Here is a 24755-nt window from a genome sequence, read left to right as displayed (position 1 = left end):
AGGTTTTCTTCACCTCTACCATAAAGTTTATACTTAGGGGTTTTTTTTTTGAGGCTACTATGAATAAAATTATTTTCTTTATTTTTTTCTTAACTTGTATATTGTTGATATACAGAAAAGCTACTGACTTTCAATGCTGATTTGTTTGGAGTATTTTTTTCTGTTACCTTTGCTTTGAAAGAAACCTTCTGTGTCTATTTCAAACACTTTCCTGCTTCAAACCCTTTTCCCGCCCTTGAATTCTCATAATGGATGGAGAAAATGAACTCATCCTAGATGGCATCAATTCTCTGCTACATTGCAAATTTTGACTTACCTTTCATAATGTGGCTGGCCTTGCCTTCCCCAAGAGTTTTCCCATAATCCCACACTCCACAGGCCTCTCATTCTCCAGGGTCTATTACTCTTTATTACAAGTGATTCTCAATCAATTCCCCTTCCCAACCAGACTATTAGCACTATTAAGGTCTCACGGAGAAATGGGAGCAGTGTCAATTCCAGGATGTACCAACAATCCCTGGCACAGCACACACACATATGATAGTGTGCTAAATAATGATGCCCCAATGAGCCTCCAAGGACAAGGGATGCTTCAACCATACGTTTCACGCATGTGCCAGAATGCAGGGTGTGGGCAGCACATCTTTTCAACAGCTTTTGCCACTCATTTCAAAAGCACACCTTAGGGGGGCAGGAGTTTGGCCTAGTGGTAGAGTGCTTGCCTAGCATGCATGAAGACCCGAGTTCGATTCCTCGGTACTCCATATACATAGCAAAAAGCCAGAAGTGGTGCTGAGGCTCAAGTGGCAGAGTGCTAGCCTTGAGAAAGTCCAAGGACAGTGCTCAAGCCCTGAGTCCAAGCCCAGAACTGATAAAAAAAAAAAAAAAAAAAAAAAAAAGCTAACACCTTTACATGCAAGAAACAATGATGCAACCATATAGGCCTGAGGGGAAAAGAATGAGCTGTCACAGGGTGAAGATACAAGTTCTCTCCTTTTCTCTGCAGCAAGTTGGAATGACTCCCTGCTTTTACCACTCTCATGGAGACACAGCAAGTCAGCATGTAAGGGAGCCCATGTCCTCTCCAAAAGGTGGGAATTAACGCACTTTGGACAAGACATGTACCTCCTGCACACTGTACACATGTACACACACACACACACACACACACACACACACACACACACACACACACAGTCTCAGAGCATAAATAAACAAAAAAGAATAGAAGAGCAGGTGCTAGTGGCTCATGTCTGTAATCCTAGCTTTTAACAAGGCTGAGCTCTGAGGATTGAGGTTCAAAGCCAGCCTGGACACTAAAGACCTTGAGACTCTTATCTCCAATTAACCACTAGAAAAGCAGAAGTGGTGCTATGGCTCAAGGGATAGGGTGGTAGCCTTGAGCTGAAGCTCTCAGGACCAAAAAAAGGGCAAAGGGATAATGCCTAGTCTCTGAGTACAAGTCCCAGTATAGGAAGGAAGGAAAGAAGGGAGGGAGGGAGGGAAGGAATAGAAGTTAATGTGATGGTGGCATTTTAATTTTCTGGGAATTAGGAAATAGGAATTGGAAGAGTTAGGCTAGCAATCCTATGTTGCATATGAACCCCTAAACAATATTTAAAGTTATACATGTATATTACTTTGATAGAATGTACAATTTAAAAGGAGAGCAAGAGAGTAACAGCAATGTAGCTTAATGGTAGACAAGCTGTGGCTTAATGGGAGAAGGCTTGTCTAACATGTGTGAGGCCTTGTGCCACTGGAGAAAAAAGAGAGGAAAAGAAAGAGAGGGAGAGACAGATAAAAAGAGAGAATACACAATGCCAAAATAATATGTAAAATCTGATCCATTTAAAAATACAAATATAGGGGCTGGGAATATGGCTTAGTGATAGAGAGCTTGCCTAGCATTCATGAAGCTTTGGAATCAATTCCTCAGTACCACATAAACAGAAAAAGCCAGAAGTACCTGTGTGGCTCAAGTGATAAAGTGCTAGCCTTGAGCAAAAGAAGCTCAGGAACACTGCCCAGGACCTGAGTACAAGCCCCAGGACTGGTATAAAAATATATATATATATATATATATATATATAGTATAAATATATACACAGAGAAGTTTGAAGTGATATAAAATCACTCTGTGCAGTGATTATATATATGTGTGTGTGTGTGTGTGTGTGTGTGTGTGTGTGTGTGTGTGTATGTTTGCTAGTTTCTTTTCCTGTATTACCTATACTGCTTTTTTAACAAGAAACAAAACTTTTAAAAAGTAGTTACACTACTTTGGCCTAGTGGTTAAAGTGCTTGCCTAGCGTGCATGAAGACCCGGGTTCGATTTCTTGGTACCACATACATATCAAAAAAAAAAAAAAAAAAGCCGGAAGTGGTGCTGAGGCTCAAGTGGGAGAGCTCTAGCCTTGAGAAAGTCCAAGGACAGTGCTCAGGCCCTGAGCTCAAGCCCAGGACTGGCAAAAAAAAAAAAGTAGTTACACTTACCTTAGCTGATTTTTCAATGTCTAAGCCTCCATCAAGTTTATAAAGAATTGTCATGTTGTACCCAGTCTGGTTTCCATGTCCATGAGGCCACCAAGTTTCCACAGCTATATTCTTTTAAGAAATAAGACAAGTTATTCCAAGTAAGATCCCATAGTTTCAGAAAAAAAAAATCACTTAGAGCACTGTAACCATTAGAGCATTAGAAACTCTATCATGCCAAATCTGTCAACACATTACAATATTTTAAGGCCAACTTACTTTGAAATAAATACGCTACAACTGAAGGGGAAAGAATAGAATAACATGGGTATTCAGAAAAAAAGAGAACAAAATTGTTCTTCTCTCCTCTAACTGTCAAGCTTACATTTATTCTACACTGTGTGTGTGGGGTGTGGGGTGTGGGGTGTGTGTGTGTGTGTGAGTACTGTAGTACTGGGATTTGAAGCCAGGGCCTTGTCTGTCACTGCTGATCAGCTGTTTTTCTCAAGACTAATGCTCTACCACTTGAGCTACACATCTGGCATTTTGTTGATTAGAAATAAGAGTCTCGGGCCAGGAGGTTGGCCTAGTGGTTAAAGTGCTTGCCTAGCATGCACGAAGACCCGGGTTCAATTCCTTGGTACCACATACATACAAAAAAGCTGGAAGTGGTGCTGAGGCTCAAGTGGTAGAGCTCTAGCCTTGAGAAAGTCCAAGGACAGTGCTCAGGCCCTGAGCTCAAGCCCAGGACTGGCAAAAAAAAAAAAAAAAAAAAAAAAAGACATAAGAGTCTCATAGGCTTTCCTGCTGCAGCTTGCTTCAAACAGAGATCCTCAGATCTCAGCTTCCTTAGTAGCTAGGATTTCAGGTGTGAGCTACCACCACCCATCATAACTACCTTCTTCCATTATCACCATTTTATTAATTAAATTTTGAAAAAAAAATCAGTCTTTAGCTCCTACTCACACAAAATAGTTGAGAAGTTAAAAAATAGAGAAGAAAATGGCCAGACACTGGTGGCTTACATCTATAATCCCAGCTACTCAGGAAAGATCTTGGTTCAAAACCAGCCCGACCAGGTAAATCTATGAGACTCTTATCTCCAATTAACCACCAGAAACTGGAAGTAGCACGGTGGCTCAAAGTGGTAGAGCACTGGCCTTGAGCTGAAGAGCTCAGGGACAGCACCCAGGCCCAGAGTTCAAACCCCATGGCCGAGCAAAAGAGAGAGAAAGAGAGGGGGGTGGGGGGATGAAATGAAGAAAAAAAAAGCACTGTAGTTTTCATAGTCCTTCCCTTCCTTCTGCCCTTTTCTGTTGAGTAATGGTTGCTTTCAGGCTCTGCTTGTCAGAAAGTCCAGGTACTAACCTTGTTAATTTTCACACCTAGCTTAACAGTCCTTTCCCCGTACTGGAGTGTGATGTTATATGTCTCCTGTATTTGTAGTTCAGGAATGACTACAATCACTTGGCCCCCAACTGGATTTGAACTGACTACATCAAAAGAAGACTCTATTTCAAGACTCCACTCCTTGGCAGTGTTATCTAAAGCATAAAGAGGAAAACAGAGAAAGGAAAAAATATGTATGTTAAACACAACCCCTGCATATTTTAGGAATCACTGAAGATGGGCAAAGCAGCTTCTAAATCAGGAAGTACCTCACAAAGCTGTCATAATAACAACTTCAGTGGGATTTTTTTCAGTCTATAGAACTTAATTCTCCATTCTGAACAATAACCCAAATTATATATTTCATATCAACTTCCCTTCTTCCAATGGCTCATGGAAATTTCAGTAGTAGGTTCGCAAAGCACTAAGTGTCTGACCTAGATGGAAAGTTCTGGGAAGACTAAGAAGATATCCAGCCCATATAAATAAGTGCTATTATGTCATCTAAAGGATCAAAGCTTGATGGGACAGCTTCAGTTTGTGTCAAATATGCAAGACTTAAAAAAAAGGGATAAGACTTTAAAATTCTCTAAAGAACTGAGGATATGGGGCCGGGAGTTTGGCCTAGTGGTAGAGTGCTTGCCTAGCATGCACGAAGACCCGGGTTCAATTCCTCGGTACCCCACATACATAGCAAAAAGCCGGAAGTGGTGCTGAGTCTCAAGTGGTAGAGTTCTAGCCTTGAGAAAAGTCCAAGGACAGTGCTCAAGCCCTGAGCCCAAGCCCAGGACTGGCAAAAAAAAAAAAAAAAAAAAAAAAGAACTGAGGATATGGCTCAGTAGTAAAGCCTTACTCTGAGTTCTATTCCAAACACCACAAAAAAATGTCTAAAGCATGCCAGCTACTATATTCCTATACAATCTAATTCCTTGTCAATATATACCTAGAAAAAAATAGGAAAGAAAAAAAAATGTGCAAAGAAGAAACATGGAAGCCAGGCGCTGTGGCTTATACCTGCAATGCCAACTACTTAGGAGATCTGAGGACTGTAGTTCAAAGCATGCTCTCAAACTATATCCTAACTCTCCTTGCTTGAACTGCCTGGAATAAGGTTTTAGGTGTCTATGTCAGGCAGGCACCAGTGGCTCGCACATTTGGTCCTAGCTAGGAAACAGGATAAGATCTTAGGAATACAGTTTGACACTAGCCCAGGCAAAAAAAGTTGTGAGAGACTCAATCTCCAACTAACTAGCAAATTGCTAGACTGGAGGCATGGCTCAAGTGATACAGCACCAGTCATAAATAAACAAAAAATAGAGCAAAGATGTAAAACCCTGAGTTCAAACTCCAGAGCTAGTGTACAAACACACACGCACACACACACACACTCACACACAATATCATAATATCATCATCTAGTCATATGATATCTGGCTTTAAGGGAACTGGGTACTTCCACATTTAAACATGGTTGCAAAGAACTATCTAATTTATAAAGCAAAGGAATCCAGGGCCATTAGAAGCCAAAGAAATCTGGAGTTCTTATAGGTAGGGTAGGTAACCACAGAAAAACAGGACAAGGCCCCAGGTGTCTTGGCTCCAGTGCTCACATCCTTCCACCTGCCTCTTCTGCAGCTACAAATGATGGGAACGTGCCCATATTCGCTGGCATGACACAGCATGACCCATACACGAACATTAGGAAAAATAATGGCAAAGGTAGGATTTGCTTTTCACAGTCCATGTTCACATTTCATATGAAACACAGCATTTGCCTGGAATTACCACGAGATGTTAGCCTTTTAGTAAGAGAATCTTTGAAAAAAGTTAAGAACACATCTACAAACAAAATATGTCTGGCCCTTCACCAACAAGGCTGTACTGCAACTCCATACCTCCAAATCTCATCTCAGACCCTCAAAGCATGAAAATAACTAAAACAAGCAATCCTTCCTTCCTTCCTTCCCTCCATCCCTCCTCCTTCCTCTTCTCTTTTTCGTCAGTACTAAGTTCAAACTCAGGGTTGGTGTGCTTTCCCATAGCACTTTTGTTTAAGGTTGGTATTCTACCACTTAAGCCACAGCTCCACTTCTGGCTTTTTCGTGGTTCACAGGAAATAGTCACATGTACTTTGCCGCCCAGGCTTTGAACCACAATTGGCAGATCTCAGCCTCCTGAGTAGACAGAGTTACAGAGTAGAACACTGCTGTCTAATGAAGGAAAGACACTTGAATAATTGCTGTCTGGAAACACTGACAGGCACTATCAATTATTCCCCAGTCCAGAAAAGCCAGAATGCTATTTCTATGCACTTGGAGAAAGAATCCAAAGCAAAAAGGTCAGGGTTAAGAATCCCCAGTGGCAGATGGGGCTTAAGGACAAGTAAGAAAACGAAAGGGCATTGGCAGAATTGCTCAGGTCAGCAGGGGATGGATCTATACATTCCAGTAGTTTGCCTATGAAAGATGAAAAAGAGGCTTCATCTCATTGGCAGAGAAGACTTTTTAGAGCCAGCTGCCTGGATTTACTTTGCTATGCCGAGTTTCCACAGCTCTTTCCTCTCAGGGGTCCTGAGCATAGAAAGAAAGAGCAGAGGTCCCACACTGCAATAATCAGATCATAGAATGTGGAAATCTGACGCACACACCATCCTGGACCCACATCAGAATTCCAGGGCAGATTTAAGCAGCTGCTTCTCAAAGAACTAATAATTGACATCCAGAAAGACAGGCACGCAGTTATAACAGCTGTCTTCCCTTTCTTCAGTGTACAGCAAGAACTTCTTGTCAGCTGACAATAACAACAAAAAAAAATTCAACACAGGCAAAAGGACCTAATGAAAAAAATCTGGGGGCCGGGAGTTTGGCCTAGTGGTAGAGTGCTTGCCTAGCATGCACGAAGACCCGGGTTTGATTCCTCGGTACCACATACTTAGAAAAAAGCCGGAAATGGTGCTGAGGCTCAAGTGGTAGAGCTCTAGGCTTGAGAAAGTCCAAGGACAGTGCTCAGGCCCTGAGCTAAAGCCCAGGAAAAAAAAAAATCTCTCCCAAACAAGGATAAGCTGAGAAGCTGAGAGTGGGTGGCTCACATCTGTAATTTTAGCTACTCAGGAAGCTGACAGCTGAGGATCAGCCTGGGCAAGAGAGTCTGTGAGACTCATCTCCAATTAACCACCAAAAAACCAGAAGTAGAAGGGTTCAAGTCATAGAGCAACAACCTTAAGCAAAAAAGGGATAGTATCCGGGGCCCGGGAGTTTGGCCTAGCGGTTAGTTGGAAAGCTTTTCTTTTTCTTTTCTTTTAAATTTTAATTTTTTCAAAATATGCTAAAGTTTTTTCCTACCTACTTGCTTTATATTGTAAACTTTTTGTTTTGGTCAGTCATGGGGCTTGAACTGGGAGCCTAAGCTCTGTCCCTGAGCTACTTCGCTCAAGGCTAGTGCTCTACCACTTGAAGCCATAGGGCCACTTCTGATTTTCCAGTGGTTAATTGTAGATAAGAGTCTGATGGTCTTTCCTGCCCAGGCTGGCTTTGAACCACTACCCTCTAATTTCAGCTTCCTAAGTGGTAAGGATTTCAGGCATGAGCCACTGGGTGCCTGGTTATACTGTAAACTTTTATGACAAGTCACAGTCTATATCTATTTCTCTTTTGTACATTGGATGTGTCACATTATTTTAAAAACTAGGTCTCTGAGAAATGTATTTATATATTCAAATTATAAACTTAAATTTAGTGGCAAAGAGGAGAATTTTTTTTTTTTTTTGCCAGACCTGGGCTTGAGCTTAGGGCCTGAGCACTGTCCTTGGACTTTCTCAAGGCTAGAGCTCTACCACTTGAGCCTCAGCACCACTTCAGCTTTTTTTTCTATGTATGTGGTACCAAGGAATAGAACCTGGGTCTTCCTGCATGCTAGGCAAGCACTCTACCACTAGGCCAAACTCCCGGCCCCGAGAATTTTTTTAAAAAAAAAAAGAAGGCAAGAAATCATTATTGTTAGCTTACCATATATTGGGGAAAACGTGAAGTAACTCAGATGACAAATATTATAGGCTTCAATTCTCACATCTTTCCAGATTCCCTGGGTTGGAAAAGAGGGTCCCCAGTCCCAGCTAAAGGAGCATTGTTCCTATGATTTCAAGGCAAACAATAAGAAGAGAAGGAGGAAAGAAAAGAAGACATATTGATTACCCAAAAGTTTAAACATTATGATAGCACTTTCTTTCAAAGATGACCTATGAATCTGTATATGGGTTTGCTAAAGTTGCCATAATCACATCACCCACTGCTTGGCTTTGTCTGGTCAAATTCATCTCTTCCCCCTCAAGAGCCACAGGCCCAGGATCAAAGCAAGTGTGGGTTTGGTGTTTGAGGAGTTTCTCTCCTTGGCTTCAGGCAGGAACTTTCCTGCGGTCTTTTCTGGTCTTTTTGTGCTCGGATGGCAGCCCCGCTGTCTCCTTCTGCTGTCCAATGTCTTTTTACAAAGACACCAGTGGGTGGTGGGTTAGGGTTCAGCCTCACCACCTCATTTTAACTTAAGCATCTTCTCGAAGACTGTCTCCAGCTAAAGGCTGGTGGCTCACACCTGTATCTTATCTGTGATCAAGATTCAAAATCAGCCTAGGGAGGAAAATCTATGAAACTCTTATCCTCAATTAACCACCAAAAAGCAAAAAATAGAGCTGTGGCTAAAGTGGTGATCTCTAGTCTTGAGCAAAAAAGCTCAGGGACAGTGCCCAGGCCCTGAGTTCAACCCCTAGTACTGGTACACACACACACACACACACACACACACACACACACACACACACACACACACACACACACACACACACACACACACACACACACACACACACACACACACACACACAGTCACCAAAGAGAGTTACATCCTGAAACATGGAAGTTACAAGTTCAAACATGCAAATTTGAGGAATATAATTGAGTTCTTAATTCTGTGTGTGAGTATGAGTGTGTGCACACACACGTGCCCACAATCATCCCTTCCTGTGCTCACACCATGTGCTTTCCTCTCCCTTGAATATGTATCAGACACAGAGACCCACTAACTACCAACCAAAGGACCAGAGATGATGTCATTTCCAAAATTAGATGAGAAAGTCTGCAGGGTTTGCTTTGGACACGCTCCTCTGCTCTCTTGTGGCCTAGGGGGAGCCAGCTGTGTGTCTTGGAGCAGCACAGGGCCTGCCAGGAACCAATGAGCTCCAGATCAGGCCATGACCCTAGTCACAGCCTGCAGGGGACTACAGTAAGGACTGCAGGGCAGCGAGAACAGAACAACTCTCGCCTCGGCAGGCACCGAGCGCCCGAGGCATCCAGCAAAACCACACTCACACCTGCCTGGCAGAATCGGGGCCAACAAATGCCATTACAACCTGAAAACTTGGCTGCAGCTCACAACATACAATAGCTAATTCTTCCAATAGTCAAAGTATCTACTTAGGCAATGCAGCTAAATTTGACAGTGATATTCTAAGATTTTGAAATCCAATTGGGAAGAGTTGTTTATTGTTGTTTAACAGGAAACTATGTGGAAACAACGGAGGCTTGCTCTCTCTCTCGCGCGCGCGTGAGCGCTCTCTCTCCCTCCCTCCCTCTCTCTCCCTCCCTCCCTCCCTCCCTCCCTCCCTCCCTCCCTCTCTCTCTCTCTCTCTCTCTCTCTCTCTCTCTCTCTCTCTCTCTCTTTTTCCCTCCCCCTACATCTCTCTCTGAGCTTGTAATCTTCTTGTCTCAGACTCATGAATGCTGGGATTACAGGCATGAACAACTATGTTGCATTAAGTTATTCTTTTCATATCTCTCTAAAACATCTCTAGACCTAAACACCATGCTAAATATAACTATAAAGAATGAAGGTGACCGGGAGTTTGGCCTAGTGGTAGTGCTTGCCTAGCATAAACGAAGACCTGGGTTCAATTCCTCGTTACCACATACATAGAAAAAAGCTGGAAGTGGTGCTGTGGATCAAGTGGTAGAGTTCCAGCCTTGAGAAAGTCCAAGGACAGTGCTCAGGCCCTGAGTTCAAGCCCAGGACTGGCAAAAAAAAAAATGTAGATATTATAAGCTATATAATGCATTTAGCTAGACTTTTTAATCCCTTCCTCCTAAATTATGAATTTAGAAGTCTTTCTTTCTGAAAGATGTCAAAACAATCACTGACATGAGTGGCCCAGTGGGCGTGGTGACGAATGTTACTGACATGATGATCTGCCTGAGGAATCTTGACGTTCAATGTTTATATTATGAAATCACCAATGTCTCGATTTAAATGATTCTTTTGTGTGCATACGTGTGTATGTACGCATGCACAACATGCATGTATGCAGGTACGGGGTTTGGACTCAGGGTCCTGCAATCTCACTTAGATTTTTCAAGTAAAGCTGGCATTCTAGCACTTGAGTCATGCCTCCACTACCAGCTTATTTGTTTTTAATTTTTTATTGTTATTACAAAAATGATAGACATAGGGATTACAGTTAGTTTTTTTAATTGAAGACTCAAATCTCAGTACCATAAAAATAATAAAATTCACAATGTTATATAATCAACTATATAATTTCTTCTCCTTTTCCTGATGTTATCTATGTTCTGAAGGAAACAGAAAGATAGAGCGTCCACAAATGTTCAGATCATCTTTTGGGTTTAATTGCAAATGTTCAAGGCTACTGAGTGATTAGGAGAGGCTCTATTATTTTTTGTTTTGCTTTATGGGTGTCCTGGAGCTGAATTCGGGGCTTGGGATCTGACCTTGAGTTGTTTTTATTTTTGCTCGAGGTTAGCACTCTATCACTTGAGCTGCAGGTCCACTTGTGGATATTTTTGTCAGAGAGGGGGTGGTAAATTGTGACAAGAACTCCCCTGACCTGCATCTTCAGTCAGTGACACATGACCTTAGTCTCTTGAGTAGCTAGAACTATAGGTGTGAGCCACCAGCACCCAGCCAGATTTTGTGCTGTGCCTGAGAGTCCAAACCTTCATATCCTGAGCAGACACATCCATCCTCAAAGTTGCAGCCTAAGAGCTTATGAGAGCATTACCTTTCGTACAAAGTTGACATGGCATTCGCCCTTCTGCACAGATGGAGGGCATTCTGGGGGCACCCGATAGCCAGTGTGACTTCTGCTCTGCTGTTTTGCGTATTCAACCGCTGACTGGAAACGCAGCTCAATGGAGTTCATGTCAGTGACAATGTTGGAAATATCAAAGCTCTGAATTAAAGGGAGAGAACAAACAACCCATGATCTAAAAGTAATTGTGTGTGTGTGTGTGTGTGTGTGTGTATGTATGTGTGTGTGTGTATACATATATATATATATAGTAGAAAAATATAGAATGCAGGAAAGACGTAAAAATAATTCAAATGTAGGGCTAGCCTCACTGGCTGGAAGCATCCCTCTAGCACAGTCCAATAGCAGTGAGTTGGGTTATATATCTAGGCATCTCCATGTGTCCAAACAGATTTCTAGGCTCTTCTTTCTATTTTTACTGATGGAATAATGGCCCCAGGGAAACAGAGCAGAAAATATCTTTAGTCCTAGAATGTCCACTCTGGCTAGGCGCACGTGGCCTTGAACTGTCAAAAGTCTCTAGACACTTTATGACAACCTGACTCTCTGGAATGCATAGCATGCATTTCTAAGTCATAAGTTATTTTTGTTATTAAAAAAATGTACCCTTGATGGACATGGTGGTGCTTGTCTGTAACCCCAGATCCGTAAAGGCAAAGCAGCAGGATCATGAGCATGAGGTCGAGGCTAGTAAGGAGCTAAATATGCAACATAGTTCAAAAACAAACTACTCCCAAGAACTACTGATCACCTACAATGTGATGAACTCTTCACCTAAGCCAGTTTGGGCTACAGAGCAAGACTCTCACACAAAGTGGGAGTAGGGAAAATGGAGAGAGAAAGGGAGGGAGAAGGGGAAAGGGAAAAAGCGAGAGAAAGGAAAGGGGAGAGGGATGAAGGGAGAGGGGAGAAGAAAAAATAAAAGAGGGAAGGGAGGAGGGAGGAAGGAAAAGGAGAAGGAAGGGAAGAAAATGGGCAAAGGGGAGAGAGAGAAAGGAAGGGAGAGGAAGGAAAGAGGAAGAGAGAAAAAGAGTAGGGAGGAAGGAAGGAAAGAGAAAGAAAGAAGGCAGGAAGGAAGGACAGAGGGAGAGAGGAAAGAGGAAGGAAGGGATGGAGGAAAGGGGAGAGGAGACAGAAGAAGGGAGGAAGGGAAAGGAAGGAAAGAAGGAAGAGGGGCCGGGAGTGTGGCCTAGTGGTAGCACCGAGCCCTGGGTTCAATTCCCTGGAACCATGTATACAGAAAAAGCCAGAAGTGATGCTGTGGCTCAAGTGGCAGAGTGCTAGCTTTGAGCAAAAAGTGTTCAAGGACAGTGCCCAGGCCCTGAGTTCAAGCCCCAGGACTGGTAAAAAAAAAAAAAAAAAAGAAGGAAGAGAGGAAGAAAAGAGGAAAGTAGAGAAGGAGGGAAGGAGGAAGGGAAGGAGAGATTGAGGAAGGCAAAGAGGAACAAGAAATTGTTCTAGCTGGAAGTTGGTGGCTCATATCTATGATTCTAGCTACTGGACTGTGACCTGAGGATCACAGTTGGAAGCCAGCTGAGGCAAGAAAGACTGTGATACACTTATCTCCAATTAATCATCAGAAAACCAGAGTGGAGCTGTGGCTCAAGTGATAGAGTGCTAGCCTTAAGCATAAAGAGCTCAGGGACAGTGTCCAGGCCCTGAGTTCAAGCCATGTGTTGAAAAAGAAGGAAAGAAGGAACATAGATACACAATCTCGAGGAAATGATTCCAGAAAGAGATCGTTCCTTTTCAAATCATTTGTCAATTGTCATTTCCTTTGGAATTGGATGGCCAGAGGACAGAGAAGTGAAGCAAGGTCAGACACTTCCTAGGTGCCAAGAACTTGTCAGCCACCTCACCCCATTCACTTCCGGAGGTTTCTGCAGTGTTTCTACCCTTCTATAGCTGTGACAAGGGAGAGCACAAACTAACCCGGAGCCTGTGTTAACTGCAGGCCAACTATGCACTAACCCCCGGCCATTCACAAGGACACAAACATGCACTAAGAGACTGTACAACCTGGCATCACTGTCTACTTACGTATCTACGGAACATGTTGTCTGTTTTCCCAAGAGTGACATTGTTAAATAGGATTTCTGCAACTGTGTCAATCCCTTCAAAAACCAAATTTACTTTTTGCCATTGGCTAAAAGAGAGAGAGGAAGAAAAAGAAATTTAAAACAAGATGTATAAGACATTAGCTAGAAAAGTGGTTTGTAATTAGTTAAAAACTAAAGAAATTAATAGTTCACAGAAAATATACATTCTTTTTTTTTTCTTTTGGTCAGTTGTGGGGCTTGAACTCAGTGCCTGGGTGCTGTGCTTGAGCTCTTTCGGCTCAAGAATAGAGCTCTACCACTTGAGAACAGCTCCACTGCTAGTTTTCTGGTGATTAGTTAGAGTTTAAGAGTCTATTGGACTTTCTTTTTTTTTTCCATAAATTTTTTATTGTAATTAATAGAAGGGTTACATGATATTGGCCAGATAGATGGTGCATTAATTCCCATACATTGATACCCTTTCACATGTCTTGGTCCCCATTTCCCTCCCCTATTGGACTTTCTTGCCCAGGCTGGCTTTGAACTTGACCCTCAGATCTCAGCCTCCTGAGTAGACAGGATTACAGGTATGAACCACCAGCACTGGGTAAAACATATATTCTTAAATAATTCAGTGCATATGAAGTTTACAGACCAGGTAAATCCATAGAGACAGAAAGCCAGTTAGTGCTGGGAGGAAAGGAACAATGGCTGCTCGTGGACATAGCTTTCTTTTGTAGATAAGAAAAAAATGTTCTAAAATAGATTGTGGTAATGGTTATACAACTCTGTACATATTCTAAATCCACTGGATTTTACACTAAACAAGTGACATAAGTTATGTGAATTATATCCCAATAACATTCTCCTTTTCTAAAACAACAACAAAAACTGGGTCCTGATGGCACATGCTTGTAATCTAATCTATTCAGAAGGCTTAAATCTGAGGATCACAGTTCGAAGCTAATCCTGGGCAGGAAAGTCCATGATTTTTTCCCCCCCAGTCCTGGGGCTTGAACTCAGGGCCAGTGCCACTTAAGCCACAGCACCAATTCTGGCTTTTCTATGTATGTGGTACCAAAGAATCAAACCCCAGTCTTCATGCCTGCTAGGCAAGCACTCTACTACTAGGCCAAACTCCCGGCCCAATCCATGACTTTTATCTCCAATTAATCACCTGAAAACCAAGTGGGAGAAAACTCAAGTGGTAGAGGACCAGCTTTGATCTGAAAAGGCTGTGTGTGTGGCCACATGAGCATACATACACATAAATAATTTTTTAAATTAGTAAGAATGGTGACAAATACCCTTAGGCTACATTCTGCATTGTATAGACATACTTGTTATAATGGCATAGAACATTACTGAAGGCAAAGCATACACTTCTCACGGTCTCGTGAAGTGCAAGGTCATAGTCAGGGCTGGTCAGCACCACATGAGACAAATGAGGCCTCTCCCATCTTACTAATAGCACTATAAATATGTATTCTCTTCTGTCTGCGGGGGAAGAAAACCAGTAAAGAAAGAGAAATGACTGGATCAAAGTGACTCCAATATCGCCATTGGAAAAATAATTCCCTAAGGCACAATTTCATGACTAATGGTCAGTGACACCACATTTACACACGGAACAAAACATTCATCATGCATTCACCTTTACAATGCATGCTTTCACCTGACTCAGCTCTCAGATACACAAAGCAAACCACAGTAAAAGGAAAAATGTCCAAATAATAATATGTACAGTATATACAAACACATACATACCTAGTATTAAAAGGGATTTTAAATTCCTTGCTATAGATCCAGTTCTCTAAGGAAATCCATCTGTAGTTAAGGTCATTAAATCTGTAGTAAGGGTCCTGTTGATACAAAAACTAAATAGGTAAATGTAAGCATGCAAACACAAATAATTAAATTTCTGAATGATGAGGGGGTGACATCAATCAAGATAAATTGTATTCCTATTGATTTGCCGAATGGTAACTCTTTTGTACAACTACTTAATGATAGCAAAGTATAACTTAAAAACTACTAACGATAGCTATTGATCACCTAAAAATAAAAGACCTCTAACTTATAGAGGTCAATTAGCACAAAAAAGTGGGCTGCAGGGCTGAGTAGAGTGGCAGAGCACTTGTCTGGCATGTGAAAACCCTGGGTTTGATGCTCAACACTGTAAAACAACAACAAAAATTAAAGGGGAGGGGAGATGAATTCCAATGAATACTTAAAATGAAAGAATACTGAGATATAAATAATATAGATACATGATTAAAGAAGGTGTGCACAGATGAAATGTGGCTGCCTTGGTTTTCCTCACAGGACTCCTTGGAGTCATCTACATTTCCAGAGTTATTTTCCACATGGCTTTACCAAGTGAGCACAGCAAGAATTTCCAGAGAATCAATCTGCTAGGGAAAAAAAAAGAGCTCCCCCAAACAGCTGTTCACCCAGAAACAAAGAGCACTCTGGGAAAGACAAATGTTTACTTCTGCAGAAAGGTGCAAGTGCACCAGTGAGAGACAAAACATGAGGAGAGCATGGTGAGTTCCATTTTAAACCTAACCCCAAAGACCCTCCCCTTCGCTCCTATTGGCCAGAGTATCAAGGTTACAATCTTCACAAATGGCTGGTACCGATTTTGAACCAGGGGTGGGACTAACAATTTATGGTTTGGGCAGTCAAGTTTTGCCAAGAATCCTAACATTAGGTCCTTAAGATGGCAACTCATTTTGATAGAAAAGACTGCTTTTCCTCACACAAGCTAGGTTTCCTCTATCACCTAGACCAGGGCCAGCAATATGCAGCCCACAGACCTAAACACAACTGCAGTTGATTACGGGTTTGTGTGGCTGGCAAGTCAAGAATGGCCCTGGGCTCATAAATAAGAGTTATACTGGAGCTCAGCCATGCCCATTCCCTTAAATACCATACATGGCTGCTTTCCTGATGCAATGGAAGAGTTCCGTAAACCACATGGTCCCCTCAACGCCATGTTTAGTACCCAACTCTCTACTGAGAGTGTCAGATACCCTTTTGCCTTAGAAACTAGGCCTCCTGTGGCTTCACACATCCATCTTGTTCCATTTGAGTGCCCTCAGGATCCCCGTTCAACATCCCCTGATCTTCCTCCTGCTGCCCCTTTCCCACCCTTCAGCTTTCAGCACTACAATCACTGACTTGTATCAAGATGAAGCAGAATATACTGGAAGCAGAGGGGCTGCTCACATGGTAGAGAGCCAGTAGGGAGCCAGTCTTGGCTGAAATAAACAAGCAAAAGTGCAAGGTCCCGTTATAAATACAAAAGAAAAAGCAAGTGCCAGTGGCTCTCTCCTGTAATCCTAGCAACTCAGGAGCTGCAGCTCTGAGGATACCATTCAAAACCCAGCCTGGACTCTTATCTGCAATGAACCACCAAAAGGCCGACGTGGAGCTGTGGTTCAAGTGGTAGAATAAAGAAAAGTATATGGCTCGTAATGGGAAGAAATACTTTAATAAGCTACTAGGAAATGAAGCAATATGGTAAGATTTACGAACAACAGACAATCATCAAATGGATTTTCAAGTTCTTGTTGACAGTAAGGTTTTGATTTCTTGAATGATGTGTGGCAGGTCTAGTCGACATGTCTCCATGTCTGGTTTTCCCATACACAGAATTCAGCTTCTCCAGTAAATAAACACAAAATAAATATTTAAGGACACAGCTTTGATTGTTAGTTTGACCAACCAAGCATCTCAGCTGAGCCTATTTATAATTCTACACTATGGAATTCCACACTTTTGCCTCCCCTCCACACCTTTACAGGCTAATGAGGGGTCTCACTCACCTCACTCCACCATCTGGCTGGCAGAGCTCAGGTACCCATCTTGTCATTTCCACCCCCCACTTGAAAGGAGATAAAGACTGAGCTGCAGTAAGCAATCTCCCTGTGTATATTTACAGCTTAAAAAAATTTTTCCTTCAGACTTCAAAGAACTCTGAAAGCTTCATACTGCATGATTCTAAATAGATGCTATTCTGGATACTTAAAAAAAACAAAAAAAAAACCCAAGCCAGGTGTGGTGGCTCACGCCTGTAATCCTAGCTACTCAGGAGGCTGAGATCTGAGGACTATGGTTCAAAGCTAGCCCAGGCACTAAAGTCCATGAGACTCTTATCTCCAATTAACCACCAGAAAATCAGAAGTGGCACTCTGGTTCAAGGGGTAGGGCCTTGAGTTGAAGAGCTCAGGGACAATGCCCAGGCCCAGAGTTCAAGTCCCACTACTGAAAAAAAAAAAAACTCCAAAAGATGAAGGGCGTTCCAAAGTCTCTCCACTAAGTTCAACTGTATCCCGGAACAAAACCTGGTCTAACGCCAAGTCAGCCACCTTCTCTGATGGTCCAGTGCTGACCCCTGCCCTCTAGGCTCTGCTACAAGACAGCAACAGGGAAACGATCCTGCTGGACCTGGATGTGGAGATATGACCTCACTGGATGATGTTGTTATTGCTTCAAGTTATGAGCAGAGATCTGGAGTCCAAGTTCAAGTGGCTATTTAAATAATGCTAAAGCAATGACTCAGACCCAGGAGATCCAGCTTGCTCCACCACACACTTGCTCATTAGCCAACATTGTGACCTGTCACAAACCCCGTCCATGGTGATGGTGGCAGAGCTACTGACTGAGCAAGCAGCAAGAGACAAGCGTGTCATGGAGGCAACCAAGCTGGTGATTTATAACTCATACTGACCTGTCTTACTCCATGTCAACAAGTCAAAGGTCATCAGAGCCTGCAAATGGCATGGTTCAAAGCCATCCCAGGCAGGAATGCGTGAGATTCTTATCTCCAATTAAATCACAGAAAAGCTGGAAATGGCTCTATTTCTCAAGTGGTAGAGCATTAGCCTTAAGCAAAAAGTGCTCAGGGACAGTGTGCGGACCCAGAGTTCAAGCCTTGGAACCCACAAATACACACACACACACACACACACACACACACACACACACACACACACACACACAATCTGCATGCCTTTTCTCTTGCTCATATGTCCGTTGCTGCTCTACTTTACTGGCTTCAATTATTCAACCTTGGAGTGGGAAGATATTAGGAGTTCTGTACAGAAAACAGAGTCATCTATGAAACAGCTGAGGCTGGTACAGAGCCTCTCAGTAAATGCAGATTCCCTTTGATCATCTCAAATCCAAACTCTTCAAGTTCACCTAGTCTGCTCTTTCCTCTTCCCACAAGCAATCTATCAACACATGCAACCAAATACGTCCTTTGATTCTGTATTCAACACATTCTCATAACCATTCTCACAACTTTTAATGCAGCCAACAGAACTGCAATAGTCCCTCACCAGCGTCCACACGTTCACTCTCCTGCACTCCAGTCTTCATGCATGGCAGTGACCTTCTAAAAGATAACTCTGATCACTGGGTGCTGGCAGCTTATACCTGCAATCCTATCTACCCAGGAGGCTAAACGCTGAAGATTACAGTTCAAAGCCAGCCCATGCAGAAAAGTCTGTGAGACTCTTACTTCCAATTAGCCAGCAAAAAGCCAGAAGTGCAGGTATGGCTCAAGTAGAAGACAGCCTTGGGTAGAATAGCCAAGTGACAACACAAGGCCCAGGGTTTAAGCCCCAGTAAAGGGGAGAGGGATTTGGGCACTGGTATAATCCCAGCTGTAATCCCAGCTACTCAAGAGGGTGAGATCTGAAGATTTCAGTTCAAAATCAGACTGGACAGGAAAGTCTGTGAGACTCTCATATCCAATTAACTACAAAAACAAAACAAAATAGATGGAAGTGGAGCTGTGGTTCAAGTGATAGAGCAGAAGCCTTGAGTAAATTCCAAGTTAACACCTAAGTCTTGAATTTGAGCTCAAAAAGAGGGGGGGCATTATAACTTATTCCCACAAGGAGTTATTATTTCATGATATGAACACTCTTTCTCAGTGACTTCTGACCTATATTCTTTCTTGATGTATAACTCAAGGCAGTAATCTGATTTGCTGAAGTCATTGTTTTACATTGGCTTAATTCAAGAAGTAAAATGAGGCACAGAGGCATCTGGCAGAACAAACCAGGCTTCCATCAAGAAGGCCCAAGTTGGGGCTGGGAGTTTGGCCTAGTATTAGAGTGCACAAAAACCGGGTTTCAATTCCTCAGTGCCACATACATAGAAAAAAGCTGGAAGTGCTGTGGCTCAAATGGCAGAGCTCTAGCCTTGAGAAAAGTCCAAGGACAGTGCTCAGGCCCTGAGTTCAAACCCCACGCCTGGCATTAAAAAAAAAAAAGAAGGCCCAAGTGAAGCCTCGGACATCAAGGGCAGCTCGTCATCTATGTTGTGGGTAGCTTGTTAATGAAGAATAAAGCACTTATGTCTGAGACTGCATACCCAAACACACACACCGGACAGTGCTCACTGTTGGTTTCAGTCTTCTCTCCTTTGTGATACACATCTTAACAAAAGAAGAGACCAACTCCTGAGTACCAGATGGGAAATTTTGCATAACCCTAGTTAAGGCCCTGTGGTGAGATAATCCTGACAGTGCATTGCCATATTTCACAGACACAAGCTCTTCTGAGACACCACGACTGAGCCTAGCAGAGGAGAGAATCCAGGCTACAGAGTCAGGGCCCCTAGTTTCTAATCCCTTTTCTGTCAACTCAGTTGCTCTAGAGTCTTGGGCCTGCTCTCTAATTTCTCCAAACTCATCTACAAAATCCAGAACAGAACCCCTGCTCTATGGAGCTATTGTGAGCATAACAGCAACACAGACAGCCCAGAAATGCACGGAATTCCAGTACATTGTCTCCAAGCAAAGACAAGAAGTGAAACAATGATAAACACAGCCCGAGTGAAGCCCAAGTGGAGAAAGACGAAAGAAAGATAAAGGAAAATGGAAATCTGTTTGCAAATCTCTGTGTACAGGCTGCAGGTTCCCAAGCTTTGTATATATTGGAAACTCAGAACCACCTATCCATGTGCCAAGAAAGGAAGCTACAACTTATAGCTCAGCGTTAAAAAATGACTTAGGCTGATCACCTGTGACTTGTAATCCCAAGCTATTTGGGAGGCTGAGATCTGAGGATCTAGTTTGAAACCAGCCTGGACAGAAAGGTCTGTGGGATTCTTATTTCCAACTAACCTGCAAAAAGCCAGAAGTGGAGGTATGGCTCAACTCTTAAGCAGAAAAAATCAAGCAAGGGCAGAAGGATCCCTAGAATGTTTTCTTTTTAAAGCAAATCAGGATATATATTGTGAAAAAGTTTGCAATATCCAGGACAAATTCAGAAAATAATAGATTCACATATTTATGTGAATCAACATTTTTTTCATTTTTACTTTTGATCTAAGATGGCATTATTTGTATTTTGAGACTTGATTGCCATTGGTATTACCGGGTATTCTATAACTTGCTTTTCTTCATGCTCTAAGAATTAATTTTATTGATATCTATCTAGTGATCTAGTTCATTTGACTTAACTCCTATAGGCATTTCAGTATGGGAATACATTAAATTTAAAAAAAAGGAAAAAAGAAAAAAAAAAGGAAAAAAGATTTAGGCTTAGGGTGGGGTGTGCAGCTCATTGGTAGAGGCCTTGGGTTCTAACCCCAGCACACTACCAAGCCTAATATTTAAAATATATGCTAACAGTGGCAATTCCAGTTTTTAATCTTGTAAGTCTCCTTTTCTACCCCCATCGGACTCCCCTAACTGGAAAAAAAAGAACCCCCCCCAAAACAAACAAAAAAACCCAACAGCAACAGAGACATGACACTGAGTAGCACAAACTCTGTCTCCACCAAGAGTCCAAGTTAACTTTTTTTAAAATTTATTTCTCCTTCACCTTTCTTTCCAACTCACACCGTGAAGAGAAAATTCTCCACGTGCAATAATAAATATGTGTTAACTTACATCCAACGTTTGAATGATAATGATTTATATTCCCTTATACTTGTTGCTGTCATGGCAAGTATCTTTTAGGAGGAAATAAAATCATGTGCAAGTTCTTTAAAAATAAATGACAGCAACCACGCTCCCCACCTGGCCTCTCTCTAAACTCCCTCCTGTCTGAATGACTGGGGTTCGGGCTGTACCCCACTGGCTGGGTCCCCTTCTTTCTCTTCCTCCCCCACCCAAGCACAAGATGGAAGGGGAAGTTGGCTCCACACCGACGAGGAAGAACCGGAGATTTTAAGGGTTGGCAGTGCGGCCGCGGGCCTCCCGCACCACCGCAGGGGCAGAGGGCAGGGCGCAGGGCTCGCGTGGACCGCACCCCGTACCTGGATCAGGCGCTGCCGGATCAAGGCGCTGTGCACGCAGCCCGGGACCGACCCGCGCAGCTGCAGCGAGCCGTTCTCGCTGCGCACCCGCCAGTCCCCGTTCAGGCTGACGCTGCTCCCGGCCGCCGCCGCCGCCCAGCCCGCGGGGCCCACGAGCAGCAGCACCAGCAGGTGCATCCGCATCTCCGGAGCCCACGTCGCCGAGTCCCCTCCCCTCCCAGAAAGAACACGAAGATCGGACCCCCGAGCTGCAGGCAGGGACGCCGGAAAGCGCACGCTCCGGTTGTCCCCGCCCCGGATCCCAGGCCCCGCCCCCGGAGTCAGCAGAGCGCCTCCCCCCCCCCCCCCCCGCCCCAGGCTAGGCGGAAACCCGGACTTCGCCCCCCCCCCCACAATCCCAGCAGTGGGGGCTGTCAGGGCGAGGAGCAAAGATTGGGTTTGTGCCACAGAGCATGAAGTATAGGCCAAATAATTAAAAATTCTTAGAGCAAATAAGGCCTCATGACCTCATTTTAGCTTCACATCATTAAAAAAAAAAAAAAAAGCCACAGAGAAAATAGCAACAATCTCCAAAGAAGATAGATATGTTCATTCTCTGAGCAGGTGTTTAAAAAGAAAAAAAAGATAATTCCCTCACCACCTAGAGAGTATTCATTTGTAATGCTACACACATACTTATAAAAGGTAAAAGGTGGCTCACTCCTGTAATCCCAGCTACTCAGGAGGCTAAGATCTGAGGATCAAGGTTCAAAGCCAGCCCGGGCACAAAAGGACCTGAGACTCTCATCTCCAATTAACCTCTAGAAAATGGGAAATGCAAATGTAGGGCAGTAGCCTTGAGCTGAAGAGCTCAGGGACAATGCTCAGGCAGAGAGAGGAGAGAGAGGAGAGAGAGGAGAGAGAGGAGAGAGGAGAGAGGAGAGAGGAGAGAGGAGAGAGGAGAGAGGAGAGAGAGAGAGAGGAGAGAGAGAGAGAGAGAGAGAGAGAGAGAGAGAGAGAGAGAGAGAGAGAGAGAGAGAGAGAGAGAGAGAGAGAGAGGAGAGAGAGAGGAGAGAGAGAGGAAGAGAGAGGAGAGAGAGAGAGAGAGAGAGATGAGAGAGAGAGAGAGAGAGAAGAGAGGAGAGAGAGAGAGAGAGAGAGGGAGCAAAGGAATATTAGATTCCTTGTTTCTGATCTGGAATGGAAGGGGAAAAAAGACAGCAAACTGAAAACCAACAATTTTTCTTAGACCTGTCAGAGAAATCTGGAAAGATAAAAACAGGTACTAGCTGCTGAGCTGAGTAGATCCACTCCCAGCTGAAGTCTCTGGGCAGAAGCTTCAGGGAATAAAACATGGAATATAATAGAATCAGTACAGCAGAGTTGGAAAATTGACCTTCAGGAGTTGTAGATTGGTTTGTTATTTTGTTTTGAAGAGAAAAATCTGTCGTGTGTATGTGTGTGTGTGCGTGTGCGTGCGTGTGTGTGTGTGTGTGTGTGTGTGTGTGTGTGTGTTGGCTTGTAATCAGGGCCTTACGCTCTCACTGGTGCTCTTATCACTGGAGCCATACCTGAACTTCTAGCTTTCTTGGTGATAATAGTGTCACCAACTTTTCTTCCTGGGCTGGCTTTCAACCATGATTCTCACATCCAGCCTTCTGGACAGGATTACAGGCGTGAACCACAGCACCTGACTGTCTCCATACCTCTTGTCAGAAAGAGAGGGGGATAATCTGTGTTGAAGGTGTTGATGATTTTGTTGTGCCAGTGATTTTTGTTAATAAGACTTGAGCTCAGAAGAAATTTTGATCAAGGCCAAGCATACTAAGGCTGCCAGACGGAGAGAAGAGAAATGTCCAAATCCATCCTGCTCACCTGAGGTGTTGAAATAACAGCTAAAAGGCACTAATAACCTGGCAGGCTTAGCTGCCCAATTATTTTTGTTTTGTAAAAGGCCTTAACCTGTTTGACCCCTGCCAGTGGTTTTCATCCCAGTGTGTTTTCATCTCTGTGGTTATTCACTGTAGGAATTGTTAAGATGACATCATACAGTGACTACCACCTACATGTGTTTACCTTTAAAACCTCAGCCCCTGAAGATGGGGGCTGCTCTCTATGAGCCCGAAGGTAGGGAGTGGCCATTGTTCTGTCATCTATCAGCCCGAAGGTAGAGTGGCCACTGGGCTGTACTATCAGCCCAAAGGTGGAGAGCAGCTGCTGGACTCCAGCTCTGTTTACTGAGTGCTGGTGACTCTATTGCTGGGGGGGGGATTTGGGTCCCCCCAAAATGACTGGGATATTACATGAGGTTCCCAGCCCAGGAAAAGGAGCTCAGTAAAAATTACTGAGACTTGTCTAGGAAAGTGCGTCCTCGTCCCTACACCTTCTTACCACATTCGGAAAAGCCTATTTTCTGCGATTCGTCTTCATCTAGTATGTCAGATGTGGTTTTCAACAACAGATTACCTAGTGAAGTAAAAGGGCAAGTATTAAGAAAGGATTCCAGCTAGACTCACATACGACATGAACATTGACTTCATACCAGGAAGTTTCTATTGCGTGGTTAATTCAGTACTAGATATGATGGGAAATGCATAGCACATACAAAAACAGATGAAAGATGGAAATGTTAGAGATCAAGAGTTCTGAAACAATTGAAAAATGCCTTTGATGGACTCATCAGTAGCTGAAACATAGCTAAGGAAAAGCAAAATCTGAGTTCAAGGCTTTGGTAGAAGGAGGAGGGAGGGAGGGAGGGAGGGAGGGAGGGAGGGAGGGAGGGGAGAGGAGAGGGAGAGAGAGAGAGAGAGAGAGAGAGAGAGAGAGAGAGAGAGAGAGAGAGAGAGAGAGAGAGAGAGAGAGAGAGAGAGAGAGAGAGACTGACTATACCTATCTACGATTCAGTCAAAAAGTGGAGTTTTACACTTTCAAATATTTTGCTTTTACTAGCAGACTTCCTGCCTTGCAAAGAATGTTATTTAAAAAGGAAAGTAAGAATGCTAGTCTTGGGCCAGGAGTTTGGCCTAGTGGTAGAGTGCTTGCCTAGCATGCACAAGGACCTGGGTTCAATTCCTCAGTACCACATACATAGAAAAAGCCAGAAGTGGTGCTGAGGCTCAAGTGGTAGAGCTCTAGCCTTGAGAAAGTCCAAGGACAGGGCTCAGGTCCTGAGCTCAAGCCCAGGACTGGCAAAAAAAAAAAAAGTGCTAGTCTTGAAAATTCAAATCTACAAAATGAAGAGTATTAGACTATAAACTTCCTAAATACTTTAAAAATAAAGTAGCAATAAGGTGCCTCTGTATAAATGGAAATGGAGCAATGGCACCAGTACATGAGGCCAAGGTTAGGAATGCTTGGTGAAGTATAGAGTCAAAACCTAGATCAACTTTTGAGGAGAAATCAAAGGCAATATCATTGTGAGTCTTTTCAATTATGGCAGAACAACAGGGCATCCAGATATTGCTCGCTATTGTTTCTTTGAAAGTAATCTAATTTACTTT

General features: G+C 43.2%; 1 protein-coding gene across 1 annotated transcript in view; it reads right to left on the bottom strand.

The window, feature by feature from the left end:
- The window catches only part of Manba (mannosidase beta), a 40521-nt gene extending 19022 nt beyond the window's left edge, over positions 1–21499 (bottom strand). Inside the window, exons 1-7 of the mRNA XM_090356746.1 lie at positions 21277–21499; positions 14761–14855; positions 12995–13100; positions 10925–11095; positions 7869–7992; positions 3844–4019; positions 2497–2607 (exon numbers count right to left, since the gene is read on the bottom strand). Coding sequence (XP_090212872.1) covers positions 2497–2607; positions 3844–4019; positions 7869–7992; positions 10925–11095; positions 12995–13100; positions 14761–14855; positions 21277–21459 — 966 coding nt within the window. The 5' untranslated portion in view covers positions 21460–21499. The remainder of the gene's footprint in view (positions 1–2496; positions 2608–3843; positions 4020–7868; positions 7993–10924; positions 11096–12994; positions 13101–14760; positions 14856–21276) is intronic.
- Between the last annotated feature and the right edge of the window lie 3256 nt (positions 21500–24755).

The sequence above is a fragment of the Megascapheus bottae genome, chromosome 23 (assembly GCF_031878675.1).
Source record: "Megascapheus bottae isolate mThoBot1 chromosome 23, mThoBot2.hap1, whole genome shotgun sequence".
NCBI lineage: Eukaryota > Metazoa > Chordata > Mammalia > Rodentia > Geomyidae > Megascapheus > Megascapheus bottae.
Note: the sequence above shows the minus strand (reverse complement) of the source record. Positions and strands in the feature narration are given on the sequence as shown.